The 23,625-nt window shown below is 48.5% G+C and overlaps 1 protein-coding gene and 1 long non-coding RNA gene across 3 annotated transcripts in view; both read right to left on the bottom strand.

The window, feature by feature from the left end:
- Positions 1-18,101, bottom strand: part of LOC127920075 (histone PARylation factor 1) — a 30,216-nt gene extending 12,115 nt beyond the window's left edge. Inside the window, exons 1-3 of the mRNA XM_052503895.1 lie at positions 17,940-18,101; positions 17,065-17,254; positions 9,727-9,913 (exon numbers count right to left, since the gene is read on the bottom strand). Of these exons, the coding sequence (XP_052359855.1) occupies positions 9,727-9,913; positions 17,065-17,254; positions 17,940-17,975 (413 nt within the window). The 5' untranslated portion in view covers positions 17,976-18,101. The remainder of the gene's footprint in view (positions 1-9,726; positions 9,914-17,064; positions 17,255-17,939) is intronic.
- LOC127920076 (uncharacterized) lies at positions 1,224-6,937 on the bottom strand. 2 transcript variants are annotated; one of them, XR_008105055.1, is made up of 4 exons: positions 6,654-6,937; positions 3,939-4,060; positions 1,783-1,840; positions 1,224-1,496 (listed from the first exon to the last, which is right to left on the bottom strand). It is a non-coding gene; the product is annotated as an uncharacterized LOC127920076 (long non-coding RNA). The 2 variants fall into 2 exon arrangements; XR_008105054.1 differs by lacking the exon at positions 6,654-6,937 and adding an exon at positions 6,372-6,628.
- Positions 18,102-23,625: the final 5,524 nt, after the last annotated feature.

Genomic DNA, 23,625 nt, shown 5'->3' with positions numbered 1-23,625 from the left:
TAACACCTTCCTGTAGTAACCCCTTCCTGTAGTAACCCCTTCCTGTAGTAACCCCTTCCTGTAGTAACCCTTCCTGTAGTAACAACCTGTAGTAACCCCTTCCTGTAGTAACCCCTTCCTGTAGTAACCCCTTCCTGTAGTAACCCTTCCTGTAGTAACCCCTTCCTGTAGTAACCCCTTCCTGTAGTAACCCTTCCTGTAGTAACCCCTTCCTGTAGTAACCCCTTCCTGTAGTAACCCTTCCTGTAGTAACCCCTTCCTGTAGTAACCCTTCCTGTAGTAACCCCTTCCTGTAGTAACCCCTTCCTGTAGTAACCCCTTCCTGTAGTAACCCCTTCCTGTAGTAACCTTCCTGTAGTAACCCTTCCTGTAGTAACACCTTCCTGTAGCAACCTGTAGTAACCCCTACCTGTAGTAACCCCTTCCTGTAGTAACCTTCCTGTAGTAACCCCTACCTGTAGTAACCCCTTCCTGTAGTAACCTGTAGTAACCCCTACCTGTAGTAACCCCTTCCTGTAGTAACCTGTAGTAACCCCTACCTGTAGTAACCCCTTCCTGTAGTAACCTGTAGTAACCCCTCCTGTAGTAACCCCTTCCTGTAGTAACCTGTAGTAACCCTGTAGTAACCCCTTCCTAACCTGTAGTAACCCCTTCCTGTAGTAACCCCTTCCTGTAGTAACCCCTTCCTGTAGTAACCCCTTCCTGTAGTAACCCCTTCCTGTAGTAACCACTTCCTGTAGTAACCCTTCCTGTAGTAACCCCTTCCTGTAGTAACCCCTTCCTGTAGTAACCCCTTCCTGTAGTAACCCCTTCCTGTAGTAACCCCTTCCTGTAGTAACACCTTCCTGTAGTAACACCTTCCTGTAGTAACACCTTCCTGTAGTAACCTGTAGCAAACCTGTAGTAACCCCTTCCTGTAGTAACCTGTAGCTGTAGTAACCCCTTCCTGTAGTAACCCTTCCTGTAGTAACTGTAGCTGTAGTAACGCCTTCCTGTAGTAACCTGTAGCTGTAGTAACGCCTTCCTGTAGTAACCTGTAGCTGTAGTAACCTGTAGCTGTAGTAACGCCTTCCTGTAGTAACCTGTCCTGTAATAACCTGTAGCTGTAGTAACGCCTTCCTGTAGTAACCCTTCCTGTAGTAACCCCTTCCTGTAGTAACCCCTTCCTGTAGTAACCCCTTCCTGTAGTAACCCCTTCCTGTAGTAACCTGTAGCTGTAGTAACGCCTTCCTGTAGTAACCCCTTCCTGTAGTAACCTGTAGCTGTAGTAACGCCTTCCTGTAGTAACCCCTTCCTGTAGTAACCTGTAGCTGTAGTAACGCCTTCCTGTAGTAACCCCTTCCTGTAGTAACCTGTAGCTGTAGTAACGCCTTCCTGTAGTAACGCCTTCCTGTAGTAACCTGTAGCTGTAGTAACGCCTTCCTGTAGTAACCTGTAGCTGTAGTAACCTGTAGCTGTAGTAACGCCTTCCTGTAGTAACCCCTTCCTGTAGTAACCTGTAGTAACCCCTTCCTGTAGTAACCTGTAGTAACCCCTACCTGTAGTAACCCCTTCCTGTAGCAACCTGTAGTAACCCCTTCCTGTAGTAACCTGTAGCTGTAGTAACGCCTTCCTGTAGTAACCCCTTCCTGTAGTAACCTGTAGCTGTAGTAACGCCTTCCTGTAGTAACGCCTTCCTGTAGTAACCTGTAGCTGTAGTAACACCTTCCTGTAGTAACCTGTAGCTGTAGTAACCTGTAGCTGTAGTAACGCCTTCCTGTAGTAACCCCTTCCTGTAGTAACCTGTAGTAACCCCTACCTGTAGTAACCCCTTCCTGTAGTAACCCCTTCCTGTAGCAACCTGTAGTAATGCCTTCCTGTAGTAACCCCTTCCTGTAGTAACCCCTTCCTGTAGTAACCACTTCCTGTAGTAACCCCTTCCTGCAGTACCCTGTAGCTGTAGTAACCCCTTCCTGTAGTAACCACTTCCTTTAGTAACCACTTCCTTTAGTAACCACTTCCTGTAGTAACCCCTTCCTGTAGTAACCCCTTCCTGTAGTACCCTGTAGCTGTAGTAACCCCTTCCTGTAGTAACCCCTTCCTGTAGTAACCTGTAGCTGTAGTAACCCCTTCCTGTAGTAACCTGTAGCTGTAGTAACCCCTTCCTGTAGTAACCCTTCCTGTAGTAACGCCTTTCCTGTAGTAACGCCTTCCTGTAGTAACCCCTTCCTGTAGTAACGCCTTCCTGTAGTAACCCTTCCTGTAGTAACACCTTCCTGTAGTAACCCCTTCCTGTAGTAACACCTTCCTGTCGTAACACCTTCCTGTAGTAACACCTTCCTGTAGTAACACCTTCCTGTAGTAACCCCTTCCTGTAGTAACCCCTTCCTGTAGTAACCCCTTCCTGTAGTAATCCCTTCCTGTAGTAACCCCTTCCTGTAGTAACCCCTTCCTGTAGCAACCTGTAGTAACCCCTACCTGTAGTAACCCCTTCCTGTAGTAACCCCTTCCTGTAGTAACCTGTAGCTGTAGTAACCCCTTCCTGTAGTAACCCCTTCCTGTAGTAACCCCTTCCTGTAGTAACACCTTCCTGTCGTAACACCTTCCTGTAGTAACACCTTCCTGTAGTAACCCCTTCCTGTAGTAACCCCTTCCTGTAGTAACCCCTTCCTGTAGTAACCCCTTCCTGTAGTAACCCCTTCCTGTAGTAACCCCTTCCTGTAGTAACCCCTTCCTGTAGTAACCCCTTCCTGTAGTAATCCCTACCTGTAGTAACACCTTCCTGTAGCAACCTGTAGTAACCCCTACCTGTAGTAACCCCTTCCTGTAGTAACCCCTTCCTGTAGTAACCCCTACCTGTAGTAACCTGTAGTAATGCCTTCCTGTAGTAACCTGTAGTAACCCCTACCTGTAGTAACCCCTTCCTGTAGTAACCTGTAGTAACCCCTACCTGTAGTAACCCCTTCCTGTAGTAACCTGTAGTAACCCCTACCTGTAGTAACCCCTTCCTGTAACCCCTACCTGTAAACCTTCCTGTAGTAACCCCTACCTGTAGTAACCCCTTCCTGTAGTAACCCCTTCCTGTAGTAACCCCTTCCTTTAGTAACCACTTCCTGTAGTAACCCTTCCTGTAGTAACCTGTAGTAACCCCTACCTGTAGTAACCCTTCCTGTAGTAACCTTCCTGTAGTAACCCCTTCCTGTAGTAACCCCTTCCTGTAGTAACCCCTTCCTGTAGTAACCCCTTCCTGTAGTAACCCCTTCCTTTAGTAACACCTTCCTGTAGTAACACCTTCCTGTAGTAACCTGTAGCAACCTGTAGTAACCCCTTCCTGTAGTAACCTGTAGCTGTAGTAACCCCTTCCTGTAGTAACCCCTTCCTGTAGTAATCTGTAGCTGTAGTAACGCCTTCCTGTAGTAACGCCTTCCTGTAGTAACCTGTAGCTGTAGTAACGCCTTCCTGTAGTAACCTGTAGCTGTAGTAACCTGTAGCTGTAGTAACGCCTTCCTGTAGTAACCTGTAGCTGTAATAACCTGTAGCTGTAGTAACGCCTTCCTGTAGTAACGCCTTCCTGTAGTAACCCCTTCCTGTAGTAACCCCTTCCTGTAGTAACCCCTTCCTGTAGTAACCCCTACCTGTAGTAACCCCTTCCTGTAGTAACCCCTTCCTGTAGTAACCTGTAGCTGTAGTAACCCCTTCCTGTAGTAACCCCTTCCTGTAGTAACCTGTAGCTGTAGTAACGCCTTCCTGTAGTAACCCCTTCCTGTAGTAACCTGTAGCTGTAGTAACGCCTTCCTGTAGTAACGCCTTCCTGTAGTAACCTGTAGCTGTAGTAACGCCTTCCTGTAGTAACCTGTAGCTGTAGTAACCTGTAGCTGTAGTAACGCCTTCCTGTAGTAACCCCTTCCTGTAGTAACCTGTAGTAACCCCTACCTGTAGTAACCCCTTCCTGTAGCAACCTGTAGTAACCCCTTCCTGTAGTAACCTGTAGCTGTAGTAACGCCTTCCTGTAGTAACCCCTTCCTGTAGTAACCTGTAGCTGTAGTAACGCCTTCCTGTAGTAACGCCTTCCTGTAGTAACCTGTAGCTGTAGTAACACCTTCCTGTAGTAACCTGTAGCTGTAGTAACCTGTAGCTGTAGTAACGCCTTCCTGTAGTAACCCCTTCCTGTAGTAACCTGTAGTAACCCTACCTGTAGTAACCCCTTCCTGTAGTAACCCCTTCCTGTAGCAACCTGTAGTAATGCCTTCCTGTAGTAACCCCTTCCTGTAGTAACCCTTCCTGTAGTAACCCCTTCCTGTAGTAACCCCTTCCTGCAGTACCCTGTAGCTGTAGTAACCCCTTCCTGTAGTAACCCCTTCCTGTAGTAACCACTTCCTTCCACTTCCTTTAGTAACCACTTCCTTTAGTAACCACTTCCTTTAGTAACCACTTCCTGTAGTAACCCCTTCCTGCAGTACCCTGTAGCTGTAGTAACCCCTTCCTGTAGTAACCCCTTCCTGTAGTAACCTGTAGCTGTAGTAACGCCTTCCTGTAGTAACCTGTAGCTGTAGTAACCCCTTCCTGTAGTAACCCCTTCCTGTAGTAACGCCTTCCTGTAGTAACGCCTTCCTGTAGTAACCCCTTCCTGTAGTAACGCCTTCCTGTAGTAACGCCTTCCTGTAGTAACGCCTTCCTGTAGTAACGCCTTCCTGTAGTAACCTGTAGCTGTAGTAACCTTCCTGTAGTAACCTAGTGTAGTAACCTGTAGCTGTAGTAACGCCTTCCTGTAGTAACGCCTTCCTGTAGTAACGCCTTCCTGTAGTAACCTGTAGCTGTAGTAACGCCTTCCTGTAGTAACCCCTTCCTGTAGTAACCCCTTCCTGTAGTAACCCCTTCCTGTAGTAACCCCTTCCTGTAGTAACCCCTTCCTGTAGTAACGCCTTCCTGTAGTAACCCCTTCCTGTAGTAACCTGTAGCTGTAGTTACCCCTTCCTGTAGTAACCCCTTCCTGTAGTAACCTGTAGCTGTAGTAACCCCTTCCTGTAGTAACCCCTTCCTGTAGTAACCCCTTCCTGTAGTAACCTGTAGCTGTAGTAACGCCTTCCTGTAGTAACGCCTTCCTGTAGTAACGCCTTCCTGTAGTAACGCCTTCCTGTAGTAACCTGTAGTAAACCCTTCCTGTAGTAACCCCTTCCTGTAGTAACCTTCCTGTAGTAACGCCTTCCTGTAGTAACCTGTAGTAACCCCTTCCTGTAGTAACCCCTTCCTGTAGTAACGCCTTCCTGTAGTAACCTGTAGTAACGCCTTCCTGTAGTAACCTGTAGCTGTAGTAACGCCTTCCTGTAGTAACGCCTTCCTGTAGTAACGCCTTCCTGTAGTAACACCTTCCTGTAGTAACCCCTTCCTGTAGTAACGCCTTCCTGTAGTAACCCTTCCTGTAGTAACACCTTCCTGTAGTAACCCTTCCTGTAGTAACCTGTAGTAACGCCTGTAGTAACCCCTTCCTGTAGTAACCCCTTCCTGTAGTAACGCCTTCCTGTAGTAACCCTTCCTGTAGTAACGCCTTCCTGTAGTAACGCCTTCCTGTAGTAACCTGTAGTAACTTCCTGTAGTAACGCCTTCCTGTAGTAACCCCTTCCTGTAGTAACCTGTAGTAACGCCTTCCTGTAGTAACCTGTGGTAACCTGTAGTAACCCCTTCCTGTAGTAACCTGTAGTAACGCCTTCCTGTAGTAACCTGTAGCTGTAGTAACGCTTCCTGTAGTAACGCCTTCCTGTAGTAACGCCTTCCTGTAGTAACGCCTTCCTGTAGTAACCCCTTCCTGTAGTAACCTGTAGTAACGCCTTCCTGTAGTAACGCCTTCCTGTGGTAACCTGTAGTAACCCCTTCCTGTAGTAACGCCTTCCTGTAGTAACCTGTAGCTGTAGTAACCCCTTCCTGTAGTAACCCCTTCCTGTAGTAACCCCTTCCTGTAGTAACGCCTTCCTGTAGTAACCTGTAGCTTCCTGTAGTAACCCCTTCCTGTAGTAACCCTTCCTGTAGTAACCCCTTCCTGTGGTAACCTGTAGTAACCCCTTCCTGTAGTAACCCTGTTTCCTGTAGTAACCCTTCCTGTAGTAACGCCTTCCTGTAGTAACCTGTCCTGTAGTAACCCTTCCTGTAGTAACCTGTAGTAAGCTGTAGTAACCCCTTCCTGTAGTAACCCTTCCTGTAGTAACCCCTTCCTGTAGTAACCTGTAGCTGTAGTAACGCCTTCCTGTAGTAACGCCTTCCTGTAGTAACGCCTTCCTGTAGTAACGCCTTCCTGTAGTAACGCCTTCCTGTAGTAACCTGTAGCTGTAGTAACCCCTTCCTGTAGTAACCCCTTCCTGTAGTAACGCCCTCCTGTAGTAACCCCTTCCTGTAGTAACCTGTAGCTGTAGTAACGCCTTCCTGTAGTAACCTGTAGCTGTAGTAACCCCTTCCTGTAGTAACGCCTTCCTGTAGTAACGCCTTCCTGTAGTAACGCCTTCCTGTGGTAACCTGTAGTAACCCCTTCCTGTAGTAACCCTTTCCTGTAGTAACCTGAAGCTGTAGTAACCCCTTCCTGTAGTAACGCCTTCCTGTAGTAACCTGTAGCTGTAGTAACCCCTTCCTGTAGTAACCCCTTCCTGTAGTAACCTGTAGCTGTAGTAACGCCTTCCTGTAGTAACGCCTTCCTGTAGTAACGCCTTCCTGTAGTAACGCCTTCCTGTAGTAACGCCTTCCTGTGGTAACCTGTAGTAACCCCTTCCTGTAGTAACCCTTTCCTGTAGTAACCTGAAGCTGTAGTAACCCCTTCCTGTAGTAACCTGTAGCTGTAGCAACGCCTTCCTGTAGTAACCTGTAGCTGTAGCAACGCCTTCCTGTAGTAACGCCTTCCTGTAGTAACCTGTAGCTGTAGTAACCCTTTCCTGTAGTAACCTGTAGCTGTAGTAACCCCTTCCTTCAGTAACCCCTTCCTGTAACCCTTTCCTGTAGTAACCTGTAGCTGTAGTAACGCCTTCCTATAGTAACCTGTAGCTGTAGTAACCCATGTGTAGGAGGGTCATGTAGCAACGCCTTCCTGTTCCCATGTAGGAGTAACCCCTTACTGTAGTAACCCCTACCTGTAGTAACCCCTACCTGTAAGTAACCTGTAGTAACCCCTACCTGTAGTAACCCCTGTAGTAACCCCTACCTGTAATAACCTGTAGTAACCCCTACCTGTAGTAACCTGTAGTAACCCCTGCCTGTAGTAACCCCTACCTGTAGTAACCTGTAGTAACCCCTACCTGTAGTAACCCCTACCTGTAGTAACCTGTAGTAACCCCTACCTGTAGTAACCCCTACCTGTAGTAACCTGTAGTAACCCCTACATGTAGTTACCCCTACCTGTAGTAACCTGTAGTAACCCCTACCTGTAGTAACCTGTAGTAACCCCTACCTGTAGTAACCTGTAGAAACCCCTACTTGTAGTAACCCATGTGTAGGAGGGTCATTACCTGTAGTAACCCCTACCTGTAGTAACCTGTAGAAACCCCTACCTGTAGTAACCCATGTGTAGGAGGGTCATTACCTGTAGTAACCCCTACCTGTAGTAACCCATGTGTAGGAGGGTCATTACCTGTAGTAACCTGTAGTAACCCCTACCTGTAATAACCTGTAGTAACCCCTACCTGTAGTAACCTGTAGAAACCCCTACCTGTAGTAACCCCTACCTGTAGTAACCTGTAGAAACCCCTACCTGTAGTAACCCCTACCTGTAGTAACCTGTAGTAACCCCTACCTGTAGTAACCTCTACCTGTAGTAACCTGTAGTAACCCCTACCTGTAGTAACCCAGGTGTAGGAGGGTCATTACCTGTAGTAACCCCTACCTGTAGTAACCTGTAGTAACCCCTACCTGTAGTACCCCATGTGTAGGAGGGTCATTACCTGTAGTAACCCCTACCTGTAGTAACCCATGTGTAGGAGGGTCATTACCTGTAGTAACCTGTAGTAACCCCTACCTGTAATAACCTGTAGTAATCCCTACCTGTAGTAACCTGTAGAAACCCCTACCTGTAGTAACCCCTACCTGTAGTAACCTGTAGTAACCCCTACCTGTAGTAACCTGTAGTAACCCCTACCTGTAGTAACCCATGTGTAGGAGGGTCATTACCTGTAGTAACCCAGGTGTAGGAGGGTCATTACCTGTAGTAACCCCTACCTGTAGTAACCTGTAGTAACCCCTACCTGTAGTACCCCATGTGTAGGAGGGTCATTACCTGTAGTAACCCCTACCTGTAGTAACCCATGTGTAGGAGGGTCATTACCTGTAGTAACCCCTACCTGTAGTAACCCCTACCTGTAGTAACCCCTACCTGTAGTAACCCCTACCTGTAGTAACCCATGTGTAGGAGGGTCATTACCTGTAGTAACCCCTACCTGTAGTAACCCAGGTGTAGGAGGGTCATTACCTGTAGTAACCCCTACCTGTAGTAACCTGTAGTAACCCCTACCTGTAGTAACCCAAGTGTAGGAGGGTCATTTGCTGTAGTAACCCCTACCTGTAGTAACCCATGTGCAGGAGGGTCATTACCTGTAGTAACCTGTAGAAACCCCTACCTGTAGTAACCCCTACCTGTAGTAACCTGTAGTAACCCCTACCTGTAGTAACCTGTAGTAACCCCTACCTGTAGTAACCCATGTGTAGGAGGGTCATTACCTGTAGTAACCCATGTGCAGGAGGGTCATTACCTGTAGTAACCCCCCTACCTGTAGTAACCTGTAGTAACCCCCTACCTGTAGTAACCCATGTGTAGGAGGGTCATTACCTGTAGTAACCCATGTGTAACCCATTACCTGTAGTATTACCCCCCTACCTGTAGTAACCCCTACCTGTAGTAACCCATGTGTAGGAGGGTCATTACCTGTAGTACCCCATGTGTAGGAGGGTCATTACCTGTAGTAACCCCTACCTGTAGTAACCCATGTGTAGGAGGGTCATTACCTGTAGTAACCCATGTGCAGGAGGGTCATTGCCTGTAGTAACCTGTAGTAACCCAGGTGTAGGAGGGTCATTACCTGCAGTAACCCCTACCTGTAGTAACCTGTAGTAACCCCTACCTGTAGTAACCCATGTGTAGGAGGGTCATTACCTGTAGTAACCTGTAGTAACCCATGTGTAGGAGGGTCATTACCTGTAGTAACCCCTACCTGTAGTAACCCATGTGTAGGAGGGTCATTACCTATAGTAACCCAGGTGTAGGAGGGTCATTACCTGTAGTAACCTGTAGTAACCCCTACCTGTAGTAACCCATGTGTAGGAGGGTCATTACCTGTAGTAACCCATGTGTAGGAGGGTCATTACCTGTAGTAACCCCTACCTGTAGTAACCCATGTGTAGGAGGGTCATTACCTGTAGTAACCTGTAGTAACCCCTACCTGTAGTAACCTGTAGTAACCCCTACCTGTAGTAACCCAGGTGTAGGAGGGTCATTACCTGTAGTACCCCATGTGTAGGAGGGTCATTACCTGTAGTAACCCCTACCTGTAGTAACCCAGGTCTAGGAGGGTCATTACCTGTAGTAACCCCTACCTGTAGTAACCCCTACCTGTAGTAACCCATGTCTAGGAGGGTCATTACCTGTAGTAACCCCTACCTGTAGTAACCTGTAGTAACCCCTACCTGTAGTAACCCCTACCTGTAGTAACCCCTACCTGTAGTAACCCCTACCTGTAGTAACCCAGGTGTAGGAGGGTCATTACCTGTAGTAACCCCTACCTGTAGTAACCCAGGTGTAGCAGGTTGTCTCCATTCCCTTGCAGTACGGTCTGGTACTCCGGAGGGTCGTAGAAGTGCCTCCAGTGTAGGTGGTAGTTGGGCTGGGGGTTGGCTGAGCTACGGTGGGCCTCCGCCAGAATGTCAAACGGGCCAACCAACCTCAAACCCAGGGTTTCCTTCAGCGCGTCTAGAGAGGGGAATGATATGTGGTCAATATGATCCTAAAAATAGCGTGTTTCAGGCTGTTGAATGCTAATAGGATAGTGTTTCAGGCTGTTGAATGCTAATAGGATAGTGTTTCAGGCTGTTGAATGCTAATAGGATAGTGTTTCAGGCTGTTGAATGCTAATAAGACAGTGTTTCAGGCTGTTGAATGCTAATAAGACAGTGTTTCAGGCTGTTGAATGCTAATAGGATAGTGTTTCAGGCTGTTGAATGCTAATAAGATAGTGTTTCAGGCTGTTGAATGTTAATAGGATAGTGTTTCAGGCTGTTGAATGCTAATAGGATAGTGTTTCAGGCTGTTGAATGTTAATAGGATAGTGTTTCAGGCTGTTGAATGCTAATAAGATAGTGTTTCAGGCTGTTGAATGCTAATAGGATAGTGTTTCAGGCTGTTGAATGCTAATAGGATAGTGTTTCAAGCTGTTGAATGCTAATAGGATAGTGTTTCAGGCTGTTGAATGGTAATAGGATAGTGTTTCAGGCTGTTGAATGCTAATAGGATAGTGTTTCAGGCTGTTGAATGCTAATAGGATAGTGTTTCAGGCTGTTGAATGCTAATAAGATAGTGTTTCAGGCTGTTGAATGCTAATAAGATAGTGTTTCAGGCTGTTGAATGCTAATAGGATAGTGTTTCAGGCTGTTGAATGCTAATAGGATAGTGTTTCAGGCTGTTGAATGCTAATAGTATAGTGTTTCAGGCTGTTGAATGCTAATAGGATAGTGTTTCAGGCTGTTGAATGCTAATAGGATAGTGTTTCAGGCTGTTGAATGCTAATAGGATAGCGTGTTTCAGGCTGTTGAATGCTAATAGGATAGCGTGTTTCAGGCTGTTGAATGCTAATAGGATAGCGTGTTTCAGGCTGTTGAATGCTAATAGGATAGCGTGTTTCAGGCTGTTGAATGCTAATAGGATAGCGTGTTTCAGGCTGTTGAATGCTAATAGGATAGCGTGTTTCAGGCTGTTGAATGCTAATAAGATAGCGTGTTTCAGGCTGTTGAATGCTAATAGATAGCGTGTTTCAGGCTGTTGAATGCTAATAAGATAGCGTGTTTCAGGCTGTTGAATGCTAATAAGATAGCGTGTTTCAGGCTGTTGAATGCTAATAGGATAGCGTGTTTCAGGCTGTTGAATGCTAATAAGATAGCGTGTTTCAGGCTGTTGAATGCTAATAAGATAGCGTGTTTCAGGCTGTTGAATGCTAATAAGATAGCGTGTTTCAGGATGTTGAATGCTAATAAGATAGAGTGTTTCAGGCTGTTGAATGCTAATAAGATAGCTTGTTTCAGGCTGTTGAATGCTAATAAGATAGTGTTTCAGGCTGTTGAATGCTAATAAGATAGTGTTTCAGGCTGTTGAATGCTAATAGGATAGCGTGTTTCAGGCTGTTGAATGCTAATAGGATAGTGTTTCAGGCTGTTGAATGCTAATAAGATAGTGTTTCAGGCTGTTGAATGCTAATAAGATAGTGTTTCAGGCTGTTGAATGCTAATAGGATAGTGTTTCAGGCTGTTGAATGCTAATAGGATAGTGTTTCAGGCTGTTGAATGCTAATAGGATAGTGTTTCAGGCTGTTGAATGCTAATAGGATAGCGTGTTTCAGGCTGTTGAATGCTAATAGGATAGCGTGTTTCAGGCTGTTGAATGCTAATAGGATAGTGTTTCAGGCTGTTGAATGCTAATAGGATAGCGTGTTTCAGGCTGTTGAATGCTAATAGGATAGCGTGTTTCAGGCTGTTGAATGCTAATAGGATAGTGTTTCAGGCTGTTGAATGCTAATAGGTGTTTCAGGCTGTTGAATGCGATAGTGTTTCAGGCTGTTGAATGCTAATAGGATAGTGTTTCAGGCTGTTGAATGCTAATAGGATAGCGTGAATGCTTCAGGCTGTTGAATGCTAATAGGATAGCGTGTTTCAGGCTGTTGAATGCTAATAGGATAGCGTGTTTCAGGCTGTTGAATGCTAATAGGATAGCGTGTTTCAGGCTGTTGAATGCTAATAGGATAGTGTTTTCAGGCTGTTGAATGCTAATAGGATAGTGTTTCAGGCTGTTGAATGCTAATAGGATAGTGTTTCAGGCTGTTGAATGCTAATAGGATAGTGTTTCAGGCTGTTGAATGCTAATAGGGGTGTTTCAGGGAATGCTGGGTGAGGGGTTGAATGCTAATACCCCAGGGGTTATCAGGGCTGTTGAATGCTGATAGGATGGGGGCTAACCTAATAGGATAGCGGGGCTGGGCTGAGTGGGTAACCTAATAAGATAGTGGGCTGGGTGAGTAATAGGATAGTGGGGCTGGGTGAGTGGGTAACCTACCCCAGTGGTTATCAGGGCTGGGTGAGTGGGTAACCTACCCCAGGGGTTATCAGGCTGGGTGAGTGGGCTAATGCTAATAGATAGGTTATCAGGGCTGGGTGAGTGGGCAACCTACCCCAGGGGTTATCAGGGCTGGGCTAATAGGATAGCGTGTTTCAGGCTGTTGAACCTTGTCCCCAGGGTTGAATGCTTATCAGGGCTGGGCTGAGTGTTTCCAGGTAACCTACCCCAGGGGTTATCAGGCCTGGGTGAGTGGGCTGTTGAATGCTAATAAGATAGCCAGGGGAATGCTATCAGGGCTGGGTGATAGTGGGGCTAATGCTAATAGGATAGCGTGGGGTTATCAGGGCTGGGTGAGTGGGTAACCTAAGATAGCGTGTTTCAGGGTTATCAGGGCTGGGTGAGTGGGTAACCTGTTGAATGCCGTGGGGTTATCAGGGCTGGCTGTGAATAAGTGGGTAACCTGCTAATAAGATAGGGGTTATCAGGGCTGGGTAGTGGGTAACCTGTTGAATGCCCAGGGGTTATCAGGGCTGGGTGAGTGGGTAACCTAATACCCCAGGGGTTATCAGGGCTGGGTGAGTGGGCTAACCCACTAATAGGGTGTTATCAGGCTGGAATGCTGGATAGTGGGCTGTAATGCTAAGGGGTTTCAGGCTGGGTGAATGCTAATAAGATAGTGTTTCAGGCTGTAACCTACCCCGGGGCTGGGTGAGTGGGTAACCTACCCCGGGGCTAATAAGAGTGTTTCAGGCTGTTGAACCTAACCCCGGTTTCAGGCTGGGTGAGGATAGTGTTTCACCCCGTTGGGCTAATAGGGTGTTTCAGGCTGGGTAATGCTAACCTATAGCCAGGCTGGGCTAATAAAGTGGGTAATGCTACCCCAGGGGTTATCAGGGCTGGGTGATTGGGTAATGCTAATAGGGGTTATCAGGCTGGGTGATTAGGATAACCTGTTTCCCTAGGGTTATCAGGGCTGGGTGAGTGGGTAACCTAATAGGATAGCCCAGGGGTTATCAGGGCTGGGTGAGTGGCTGTTGAACCTACCCAGGGGTTATCAGGGCTGGGTGAGTGGGTAACCTACCCCAGGGGTTATCAGGCTGGGTGAGTGGGTAACCTACCCCAGGGGTTATCAGGGCTGGGTGATTGGGTAACCTACCCCAGGGTTGAATTATCAGGGCTGGGTGATTGGGTAACCTAATAGGGTTATCAGGCTGGGTGATAATGGGTAACCTGTTTCAGGGTTGAATTATCAGGGTGGGTGAGTGGGTAACCTAATAGGGGTTATCAGGGCTGGGTGAATAGGATGGGTTTCCGGCCTAATAGGAGGTTATCAGGGCTGGGTGAGTGGGTAACCTACCCCAGGGGTTATCAGGGCTGGAATGCTGAGTGGGCTGTTGAACCTACCCCGGGGGTTATCAGGGCTGGGTGAGTAGGATAACCTGTTTCAGGCTGTTGAATGCTAATAGGCTGGGTGAGTGGGTAATGCTAATAGGATAGCGGGGTTATCAGGCTGGGTGAGTAAGGTAACCCACCCCGGGTTATCAGGGCTGGGTGAGTGGGTAACCTACCCTGGGGTTATCGTGGGCTGGGCTAGTGGGTAACCTGTTTCAGGGTTGATGCTAGGGCTGGGTGAGTGGGTAACCTACCCCAGGGGTTATCAGGCTGGGTGAGTGGATAGTGTTTCAACCTACCCCAGGGGTTATCAGGCTGGGTGAGTGGGTAACCTACCCTAGGGCGTTATCAGGCTGGGTGAGCTAATAGGATAGCGTGTTCAGGCACCAAGATCAGGGGTGAACCTACCCCAGGGGTTATCAGGGCTGGGTGAGTGGGTAACCTACCCCAGGGGTTATCAGGGCTGGGTGAGTGGGTAACCTACCCCAGGGGTTATCAGGGCTGGGTGAGTGGGTAACCTACCCCAGGGGTTATCAGGGCTGGGTGAGTGGGTAACCTACCCCAGGGGTTATCAGGGCTGGGTGAGTGGGTAACCTGTTTCAGGGGTTATCAGGGCTGGGTGAGTGGGTAACCTACCCTGTTGAATGCAGGGGTTATCAGGGCTGGGTGAGTGGGTAACCTACCCCAGGGGTTATCAGGGCTGGGTGAGTGGGTAACCTACCCCAGGGGTTATCAGGGCTGGGTGAGTGGGTAACCTACCCCAGGGGTTATCAGGGCTGGGTGAGTGGGTAACCTACCCCAGGGGTTATCAGGGCTGGGTGAGTGGGTAACCTACCCCAGGGCTTATCAGGGCTGGGTGAGTGGGTAACCTACCCCAGGGTTATCAGGGCTGGGTGAGTGGGTAACCTGCCCCCTGGGTGAGGGGTAACCTACCCCGGGCTGGGTGAGTGGGTAACCTACCCCAGGGGTTATCAGGGCTGGGTGAGTGGGTAACCTACCCCAGGGGTTATCAGGGCTGGGTGAGTGGGTAACCTACCCCGGGGGCTGGGTGAGTGGGTAACCTACCCCGGGGGCTGGGTGAGTGGGTAACCTACCCCGGGGGCTGGGTGAGTGGGTAACCTACCCCGGGGGCTGGGTGAGTGGGTAACCTACCCCGGGGGCTGGGTGAGTGGGTAACCTACCCCAGGGGTTATCAGGGCTGGGTGAGTGGGTAACCTACCCCAGGGGTTATCAGGGCTGGGTGAGTGGGTAACCTACCCCAGGGGTTATCAGGGCTGGGTGAGTGGGTAACCTACCCCGGGGGTTATCAGGGCTGGGTGAGTGGGTAACCTACCCCGGGGGCTGGGTGAGTGGGTAACCTACCCCAGGGGTTATCAGGGCTGGGTGAGTGGGTAACCTACCCCAGGGGTTATCAGGGCTGGGTGAGTGGGTAACCTACCCCAGGGGTTATCAGGGCTGGGTGAGTGGGTAACCTACCCCAGGGGTTATCAGGGCTGGGTGAGTGGGTAACCTACCCCAGGGGTTATCAGGGCTGGGTGAGTGGGTAACCTACCCCCCAGGGGTTATCAGGGCTGGGTGAGTGTGTAACCTACCCCAGGGGTTATCAGGGCTGGGTGAGTGGGTAACCTACCCCAGGGGTTATCAGGGCTGGGTGAGTGGGTAACCTACCCCAGGGGTTATCAGGGCTGGGTGAGTGGGTAACCTACCCCGGGGGGGCTGGGTGAGTGGGTAACCTACCCCAGGGGTTATCAGGGCTGGGTGAGTGGGTAACCTACCCCAGGGGTTATCAGGGCTGGGTGAGTGGGTAACCTACCCCAGGGGTTATCAGGGCTGGGTGAGTGGGTAACCTACCCCCAGGGTTATCAGGGCTGGGTGAGTGGGTAACCTACCCCAGGGGTTATCAGGGCTGGGTGAGTGGGTAACCTACCCCAGGGTTATCAGGGCTGGGTGAGTGGGTAACCTACCCCAGGGTTATCAGGGCTGGGTGAGTGGGTAACCTACCCCAGGGGTTATCAGGGCTGGGTGAGTGGGTAACCTACCCCAGGGGTTATCAGGGCTGGGTGAGTGGGTAACCTACCCCAGGGGTTATCAGGGCTGGGTGAGTGGGTAACCTGTCCCCAGGGGTTATCAGGGCTGGGTGAGTGGGTAACCTACCCCAGGGGTTATCAGGGCTGGGTGAGTGGGTAACCTACCCCAGGGGTTATCAGGGCTGGGTGAGTGGGTAACCTACCCCAGGGTTATCAGGGCTGGGTGAGTGGGTAACCTACCCGGGGGCTATCAGGGCTGGGTGAGTGGGTAACCTACCCTAGGGGTTATCAGGGCTGGGTGAGTGGGTAACCTGGCCCCAGGGGTTATCAGGGCTGGGTGAGTGGGTAACCTACCCATGGGGTTATCAGGGCTGGGTGAGTGGGTAACCTACCCCAGGGGTTATCAGGGCTGGGTGAGTGGGTAACCTACCCCGGGGCTATCAGGGCTGGGTGAGTGGGTAACCTACCCCAGGGGTTATCAGGGCTGGGTGAGTGGGTAACCAGAGATACCCCAGGGGTTATCAGGGCTGGGTGAGTGGGTAACCTACCCCGGGGTTATCAGCTGGGTGAGTGGGTAACCTACCCCAGGGCTACTCAGGGCTGGGTGAGTGGGTAACCTACCCCAGGGGTTATCAGGGCTGGGTGAGTGGGTAGCCTACCCCAGGGGTTATCAGGGCTGGGTGAGTGGGTAACCTACCCCAGGGGTTATCAGGGCTGGGTGAGTGGGTAACCTACCCCAGGGGTTGTCAGGGCTGGGTGAGTGGGTAACCCACCCCAGGGGTTATCAGGGCTGGGTGAGTGGGCAACCTACCCCAGGGGCTATCAGGACTGGGTGAGTGGGTAACCTACCCCGGGGTTATCAGGGCTGGGTGAGTGTGTAACCTACCCCAGGGGTTATCAGGGGCTATTCCCAGGGGGCTGGGTGAGTGGGTAACCTACCCCAGGGGTTATCAGGGCTGGGTGAGTGGGTAACCTACCCAGGGGTTATCAGGGCTGGGTGAGTGGGTAACCTACCCCAGGGGTTATCAGGATCCCAGCTGGGTGAGTGGGTAATTCCTACCCCTGGGGTTATCAGGGCTGGGTGAGTGGGTAACCTACCCCATTCCTAATGTCAGCTGGGTGAGTGGGTAACCTACCCCAGGGGTTATCAGGGCTGGGTGAGTGGGTAACCTAGCTACCATTCCTAGGGTTATCAGGGCTGGGTGAGTGGGTAACCTACCCCAGGGGTTATCAGGGCTGGGTGAGTGTAACCTAAGGGCCTGAGTGGCTAACCTACCCCGGGGTTATCAGGGCTGGGTGAGTGTGTAACCTACCCCGGGGGCTGGGTGAGTGGGTAACCTACCCCGGGGGTTGTCAGGGCTGGGTGAGTGGGTAACCTACCCCGGGGGTTGTCAGGGCTGAGCAGGGAGCAGAAGTCCCAGAAGAGGTAGAAGTCTTCAGGCATCCTCAGTTTATAGAGTCTCTCCACCTCCTCCCTCAGTCTGGTCGGCACCTCAGCAGTAATCGGTCTCGCTGTCGGCTCCTCCGGGCGGCATTTCTTCTTCAACTGCCCGTCGGCAGAATCTGACTCCTAAAGAAGAACTGTTGGTGAAATTTAATTCACTAGCTCGTGTAAACAGATGTGTGGTTTGATAACTGGGTGTATTCATTAGAAACCAAACTGAATAAACAGACTGAGAAAGGGGGAGGGGGGATGTTTAGGTGCAGATATAAAACGACCTTGAATAAAGAAGATGTGATTACTTATTCCTTCATGTCAGAGGCATGTTTGTTCTACGTTGCCTATTTCTATCTGACTGTTCCAAAACGTTGAGTCCTGCTGAACGCGCCTGTTTCACTGGATTACAAAAAAGCAACGCTGGTTTCCCGTTGCAAATCGTTCTGCTTACGGTGTGCGCTAATGAACGTTACCCTGAGCAGCTCGCTCTGCAAAAGCTCATGGTAATACTGTCAATGGACGGTAACTTGGTTATCAGCTTGTTAGCTAGTTTATACTAATATAATGATCTGGCTACACTATCTTGGGAAAACAGTAATATAACCGAAGCTAACTGCTAAAAAAAATTTAAAAAATAAATGAAACTATTTGGAGACACGTTTAGTTTGTTAGCTCGTTAAGACATTCATGTGGATGCCATAGTGGCCCATCCGTGTTTTGTAACGCAAGACAAAAATTCCCCCTTGCTACATAACTCGCTGGCTAAAACCATCATATCATTGCTCCAATAAAAACATCTTTAAGGGTCTGACAATACCTGAGGAGTAGATTTAGTTTTTCGTTTCCCTGTCATATTTTTTCCTCCTCTCCGTTCGACAGCAAACAAGCACACAGCGGTGGAGCAAACGACAACACCTTAGGACTTCTGCCATTGGGAAGTAATGTACAGCGCCATCTAGGGGAGAGGAGTGCGCATTGCGTCCCAGAGATACATAGCAGAGCCAAGTGGTGAGAAAAATACCCAATAGTCATACTTGAGTAAAAGTAAAGATACCTTAATAGAAAATGACTCAAGTCAACTACTTGAGTAAGTCTAAAAGTATTTGGTTTTAAATATACTTAAGTATCAAAAGTAAAAAAATATGAATAATGTAAAATGTCTTATATTAAGCAAACCAGATTGCACAATTTTCTTGTTTTGTTTTAATGCACGGATAGACAGGGTTTCAGTCTGTTTCAGTCGATCCGAGCTACCATTCCTAATGTCGTCCTGTTTCAGTCTGTTTCAGTCGATCCGAGCTACCATTCCTAATGTCGTCCTGTTTCCTAGTCGATCCCTAGCTACCATTCCTAATGTCGTCCTGTTTCAGTCTGTTTCAGTCGATCCTAGCTACCATTCCTAATGTCGTCCTGTTTCAGTCTGTTTCAGTCGATCCTAGCTACCATTCCTAATGTCGTTTCCTGTTTCAGTCGATCCTAGCTACCATTCCTAATGTCGTCCTGTTTCAGTCGATCCTAGCTACCATTCCTAATGTCGTCCTGTTTCAGTCGATCCTAGCTACCATTCCTAATGTCGTCCTGTTTCAGTCTGTTTCCAGTCCCTAAGCTACCATTCCATTCCTAATGTCGTCCTGTTTCAGTCGATCCTAGCTACCATTCCTAATGTCGTCCTGTTTCAGTCGATCCTAGCTACCATTCCTAATGTCGTCCTGTTTCAGTCGATCCTAGCTACCATTCCTAATGTCGTCCTGTTTCAGTCGATCCTAGCTACCATTCCTAATGTCGTCCTGTTTCAGTCTCCTTTTTCATCCTGATCCTAGCTACCATTCCTAATGTCGTCCTGTTTCAGTCGATCCTAGCTACCATTCCTAATGTCGTCCTGTTTCAGTCGATCCTAGCTACCATTCCTAATGTCGTCCTGTTTCAGTCGATCCTAGCTACCATTCCTAATGTCATCCTGTTTCAGTCCATCCTCCAGCTACCATTCCTAATGTCGTCCTGTTTCAGTCGATCCTAGCTACCATTCCTAATGTCGTCCTGTTTCAGTCGATCCTAGCTACCATTCCTAATGTCCACCTGTTTCAGTCGATCCTAGCTACCATTCCTAATGTCGTCCTGTTTCAGTCGATCCTAGCTACCATTCCTAATGTCGTCCTGTTTCAGTCGATCCTAGCTACCATTCCTAATGTCCACCTGTTTCAGTCGATCCTAGCTACCATTCCTAATGTCGTCCTGTTTCAGTCGATCCAGCTACCATTCCTAATGTCGTCCTGTTTCAGTCGATCCACTGATCCTAGCTACCATTCCTAATGTCGTCCTGTTTCAGTCGATCCTAGCTACCATTCCTAATGTCGTCCTGTTTCAGTCGATCCTAGCTACCATTCCTAATGTCCACCTGTTTCAGTCGATCCTAGCTACCATTCCTAATGTCGTCCTGTTTCAGTCGATCCAGCTACCATTCCTAATGTCGTCCTGTTTCAGTCGATCCTAGCTACCATTCCTAATGTCCACCTGTTTCAGTCGATCCTAGCTACCATTCCTAATGTCGCCCTGTTTCAGTCCTGCTACCATTCCTAATGTCCTGTTTCAGTCGATCCTAGCTACCATTTCCTAATGTCGTCCTGTTTCAGTCGATCCTGGCTACCATTCCTAATGTCCACCTGTTTCAGTCGATCCTAGCTACCATTCCTAATGTCGTCCTGTTTCAGTCGATCCTAGCTACCATTCCTAATGTCGTCCTGTTTCAGTCGATCCTAGCTACCATTCCTAATGTCGTCCTGTTTCAGTCGATCCTAGCTACCATTCCTAATGTCGTCCTGTTTCAGTAAAAACGATCCTAGCTACCATTCCTAAACCGGGCTGTCCTAGCTACTCTGTCCTGTTTCAGTCGATCCTAGCTACCATTCCTAATGTCCACCTGTTTCAGTCGATCCTAGCTACCATTCCTAATGTCGTCCTGTTTCAGTCGATCCTAGCTACCATTCCTAATGTCGCCCTGTTTCAGTCGATCCTAGCTACCATTCCTAATGTCGCCCTGTTTCAGTCAATCCAAGCTACCATTCCTAATGTCCACCTGTTTCAGTCGATCCTAGCTACCATTCCTAATGTCGTCCTGTTTCAGTCGATCCTAGCTACCATTCCTAATGTCGTCCTACCATTTCAGTCGATCCTAGCTACCATTCCTAATGTCGTCCTGTTTCAGTCGATCCTAGCTACCATTCCTAATGTCGCCCTGTTTCAGTCGATCCTAGCTACCATTCCTAATGTCCACCTGTTTCAGTCGATCCTAGCTACCATTCCTAATGTCGTCCTGTTTCAGTCGATCCTAGTTACCATTCCTAATGTCGCCCTGTTTCAGTCGATCCTAGCTACCATTCCTAATGTCCACCTGTTTCAGTCGATCGATCATTCTAGCTCGCCATTCCTACCATTCCACGTCGCCCTGTTTCAGTCGATCCTAGCTACCATTCCTAATGTCGTCCTGTTTCAGTCGATCCTAGCTACCATTCCTAATGTCGCCCTGTTTCAGTCGATCCTAGCTACCATTCCTAATGTCGTCCTGTTTCAGTCGATCCTAGCTACCATTCCTAATGTCGTCCTATTTCCTAGTCGATCCAAGCTACCATTCCTAATGTCGTCCTGTTTCAGTCTGTTTCACTCGATCCTAGCTACCATTCCTAATGTCGTCCTGTTTCAGTCGATCCGAGCTACCATTCCTAATGTCGTCCTGTTTCAGTCGATCCTAGCTACCATTCCTAATGTCGCCTTGTTTCAGTCGATCCTAGCTACCATTCCTAATGTCGTCCTGTTTCAGTCGATCCTAGCTACCATTCCTAATGTCGCCCTGTTTCAGTCGATCCTAGCTACCATTCCTAATGTCATTCTTGTTTCAGTCGATCCTAGCTACCATTCCTAATGTCGTCCTGTTTCAGTCGATCCTAGCTACCATTCCTAATGTCGTCCTGTTTCAGTCGATCCTAGCTACCATTCCTAATGTCCACCTGTTTCAGTCGATCCTAGCTACCATTCCTAATGTCGTCCTGTTTTAGTCGATCCTAGTTACCATTCCTAATGTCGTCCTGTTTCAGTCGATCCTAGCTACCATTCCTAATGTCCACCTGTTTCAGTCGATCCTAGCTACCATTCCTAATGTCGTCCTGTTTCAGTCGATCCTAGCTACCATTCCTAATGTCCACCTGTTTCAGTCGATCCTAGCTACCATTCCTAATGTCGTCCTGTTTCAGTCGATCCTAGCTACCATTCCTAATGTCGTCCTGTTTCAGTCGATCCTAGCTACCATTCCTAATGTCCACCTGTTTCAGTCGATCCTAGCTACCATTCCTAATGTCGTCCTGTTTCAGTCTGATCCTAGCTACCATTCCTAATGTCGTCCTGTTTCAGTCGATCCTAGCTACCATTCCTAATGTCGTCCTGTTTCAGTCGATCCTAGCTACCATTCCTAATGTCGTCCTGTTTCAGTCGATCCCAGCTACCATTCCTAATGTCGTCCTGTTTCAGTCGATCCAAGCTACCATTCCTAATGTCAGTCGCCCTGTTTCAGTCTGTTTCAGCATAAATCGATCCTAGCTACCATTCCTAATGTCGCCTGTTTCAGTCGATCCAAGCTACCATTCCTAATGTCGTCCTTGTTTCAGTCGATCCTAGCTACCATTCCTAATGTCGCCCTGTTTCAGTCGATCCTAGCTACCATTCCTAATGTCGTCCTGTTTCAGTCGATCCTAGCTACCATTCCTAATGTCGTCTTTGTTTCAGTCGATCCTAGCTACCATTCCTAATGTCGTCCTGTTTCAGTCGATCCTAGCTACCATTCCTAATGTCGTCCTGTTTCAGTCGATCCTAGCTACCATTCCTAATGTCCACCTGTTTCAGTCGATCCTAGCTACCATTCCTAATGTCGTCCTGTTTCAGTCGATCCTAGCTACCATTCCTAATGTCGTCCTGTTTCAGTCGATCCCAGCTACCATACCTAATGTCCACCTGTTACAGTCAATCCTAGCTACCATTCCTAATGTCGCACCTGTTTCAGTCGATCCTAGCTACCATTCCTAATGTCGTCCTGTTTCAGTCGATCCTAGCTACCATTCCTAATGTCCACCTGTTTCAGTCGATCCTAGCTACCATTCCTAATGTCCACCTGTTTCAGTCGATCCTAGCTACCATTCCTAATGTCGTCCTGTTTCAGTCGATCCTAGTTACCATTCCTAATGTCGTCCTGTTTCAGTCGATCCTAGCTACCATTCCTAATGTCCACCTGTTTCAGTCGATCCTAGCTACCATTCCTAATGTCGTCCTGTTTCAGTCGATCCTAGCTACCATTCCTAATGTCGTCCTGTTTCAGTCGATCCTAGCTACCATTCCTAATGTCGCCCTGTTTCAGTCTGTTTCAGTCGATCCAAGCTACCATTCCTAATGTCGTCCTGTTTCAGTCATCCTCATCCAAGCTACCATTCCTAATGTCGTCTTGTTTCAGTCGATCCTAGCTACCATTCCTAATTTCGTCTTGTTTCAGTCGATCCTAGCTACCATTCCTAATGTCGTCCTGTTTCAGTCGATCCTAGCTACCATTCCTAATGTCGTCTTGTTTCAGTCTGATCCTAGCTACCATTCCTAATGTCGTCCTGTTTCAGTCGATCCTAGCTACCATTCCTAATGTCGCCCTGTTTCAGTCGATCCTAGCTACCATTCCTAATGTCCACCTGTTTCAGTCGATCCTAGCTACCATTCCTAATGTCGTCCTGTTTCAGTCGATCCTAGCTACCATTCCTAATGTCGTCCTGTTTCAGTCGATCCTAGCTACCATTCCTAATGTCCACCTGTTTCAGTCAATCCTAGCTACCATTCCTAATGTCGTCCTGTTTCAGTCGATCCTAGCTACCATTCCTAATGTCCCTGTTTCAGTCGATCCTAGCTACCATTCCTAATGTCGCCCTGTTTCAGTCGATCCTAGCTACCATTCCTAATGTCCACCTGTTTCAGTCGATCCTAGCTACCATTCCTAATGTCGTCCTGTTTCAGTCGATCCTAGTTACCATTCCTAATGTCGTCCTGTTTCAGTCGATCCTAGCTACCATTCCTAATGTCGTCCTGTTTCAGTCGATCCTAGCTACCATTCCTAATGTCGTCCTGTTTCAGTCGATCCTAGCTACCATTCCTAATGTCGTCCTGTTTCAGTCGATCCTAGCTACCATTCCTAATGTCGTCCTGTTTCAGTCGATCCTAGCTACCATTCCTAATGTCCACCTGTTTCAGTCGATCCTAGCTACCATTCCTAATGTCGTCCTGTTTCAGTCGATCCTAGCTACCATTCCTAATGTCGTCCTGTTTCAGTCGATCCTAGCTACCATTCCTAATGTCCACCTGTTTCAGTCGATCCTAGCTACCATTCCTAATGTCGTCCTGTTTCAGTCGATCCTAGCTACCATTCCTAATGTCGCCTGTTTCAGTCGATCCTAGCTACCATTCCTAATGTCGCCCTGTTTCAG

Source organism: Oncorhynchus keta, unplaced genomic scaffold (genome assembly GCF_023373465.1).
Source record: "Oncorhynchus keta strain PuntledgeMale-10-30-2019 unplaced genomic scaffold, Oket_V2 Un_contig_18252_pilon_pilon, whole genome shotgun sequence".
NCBI lineage: Eukaryota > Metazoa > Chordata > Actinopteri > Salmoniformes > Salmonidae > Oncorhynchus > Oncorhynchus keta.
This window is presented reverse-complemented; position numbering and strand designations above follow the sequence as displayed.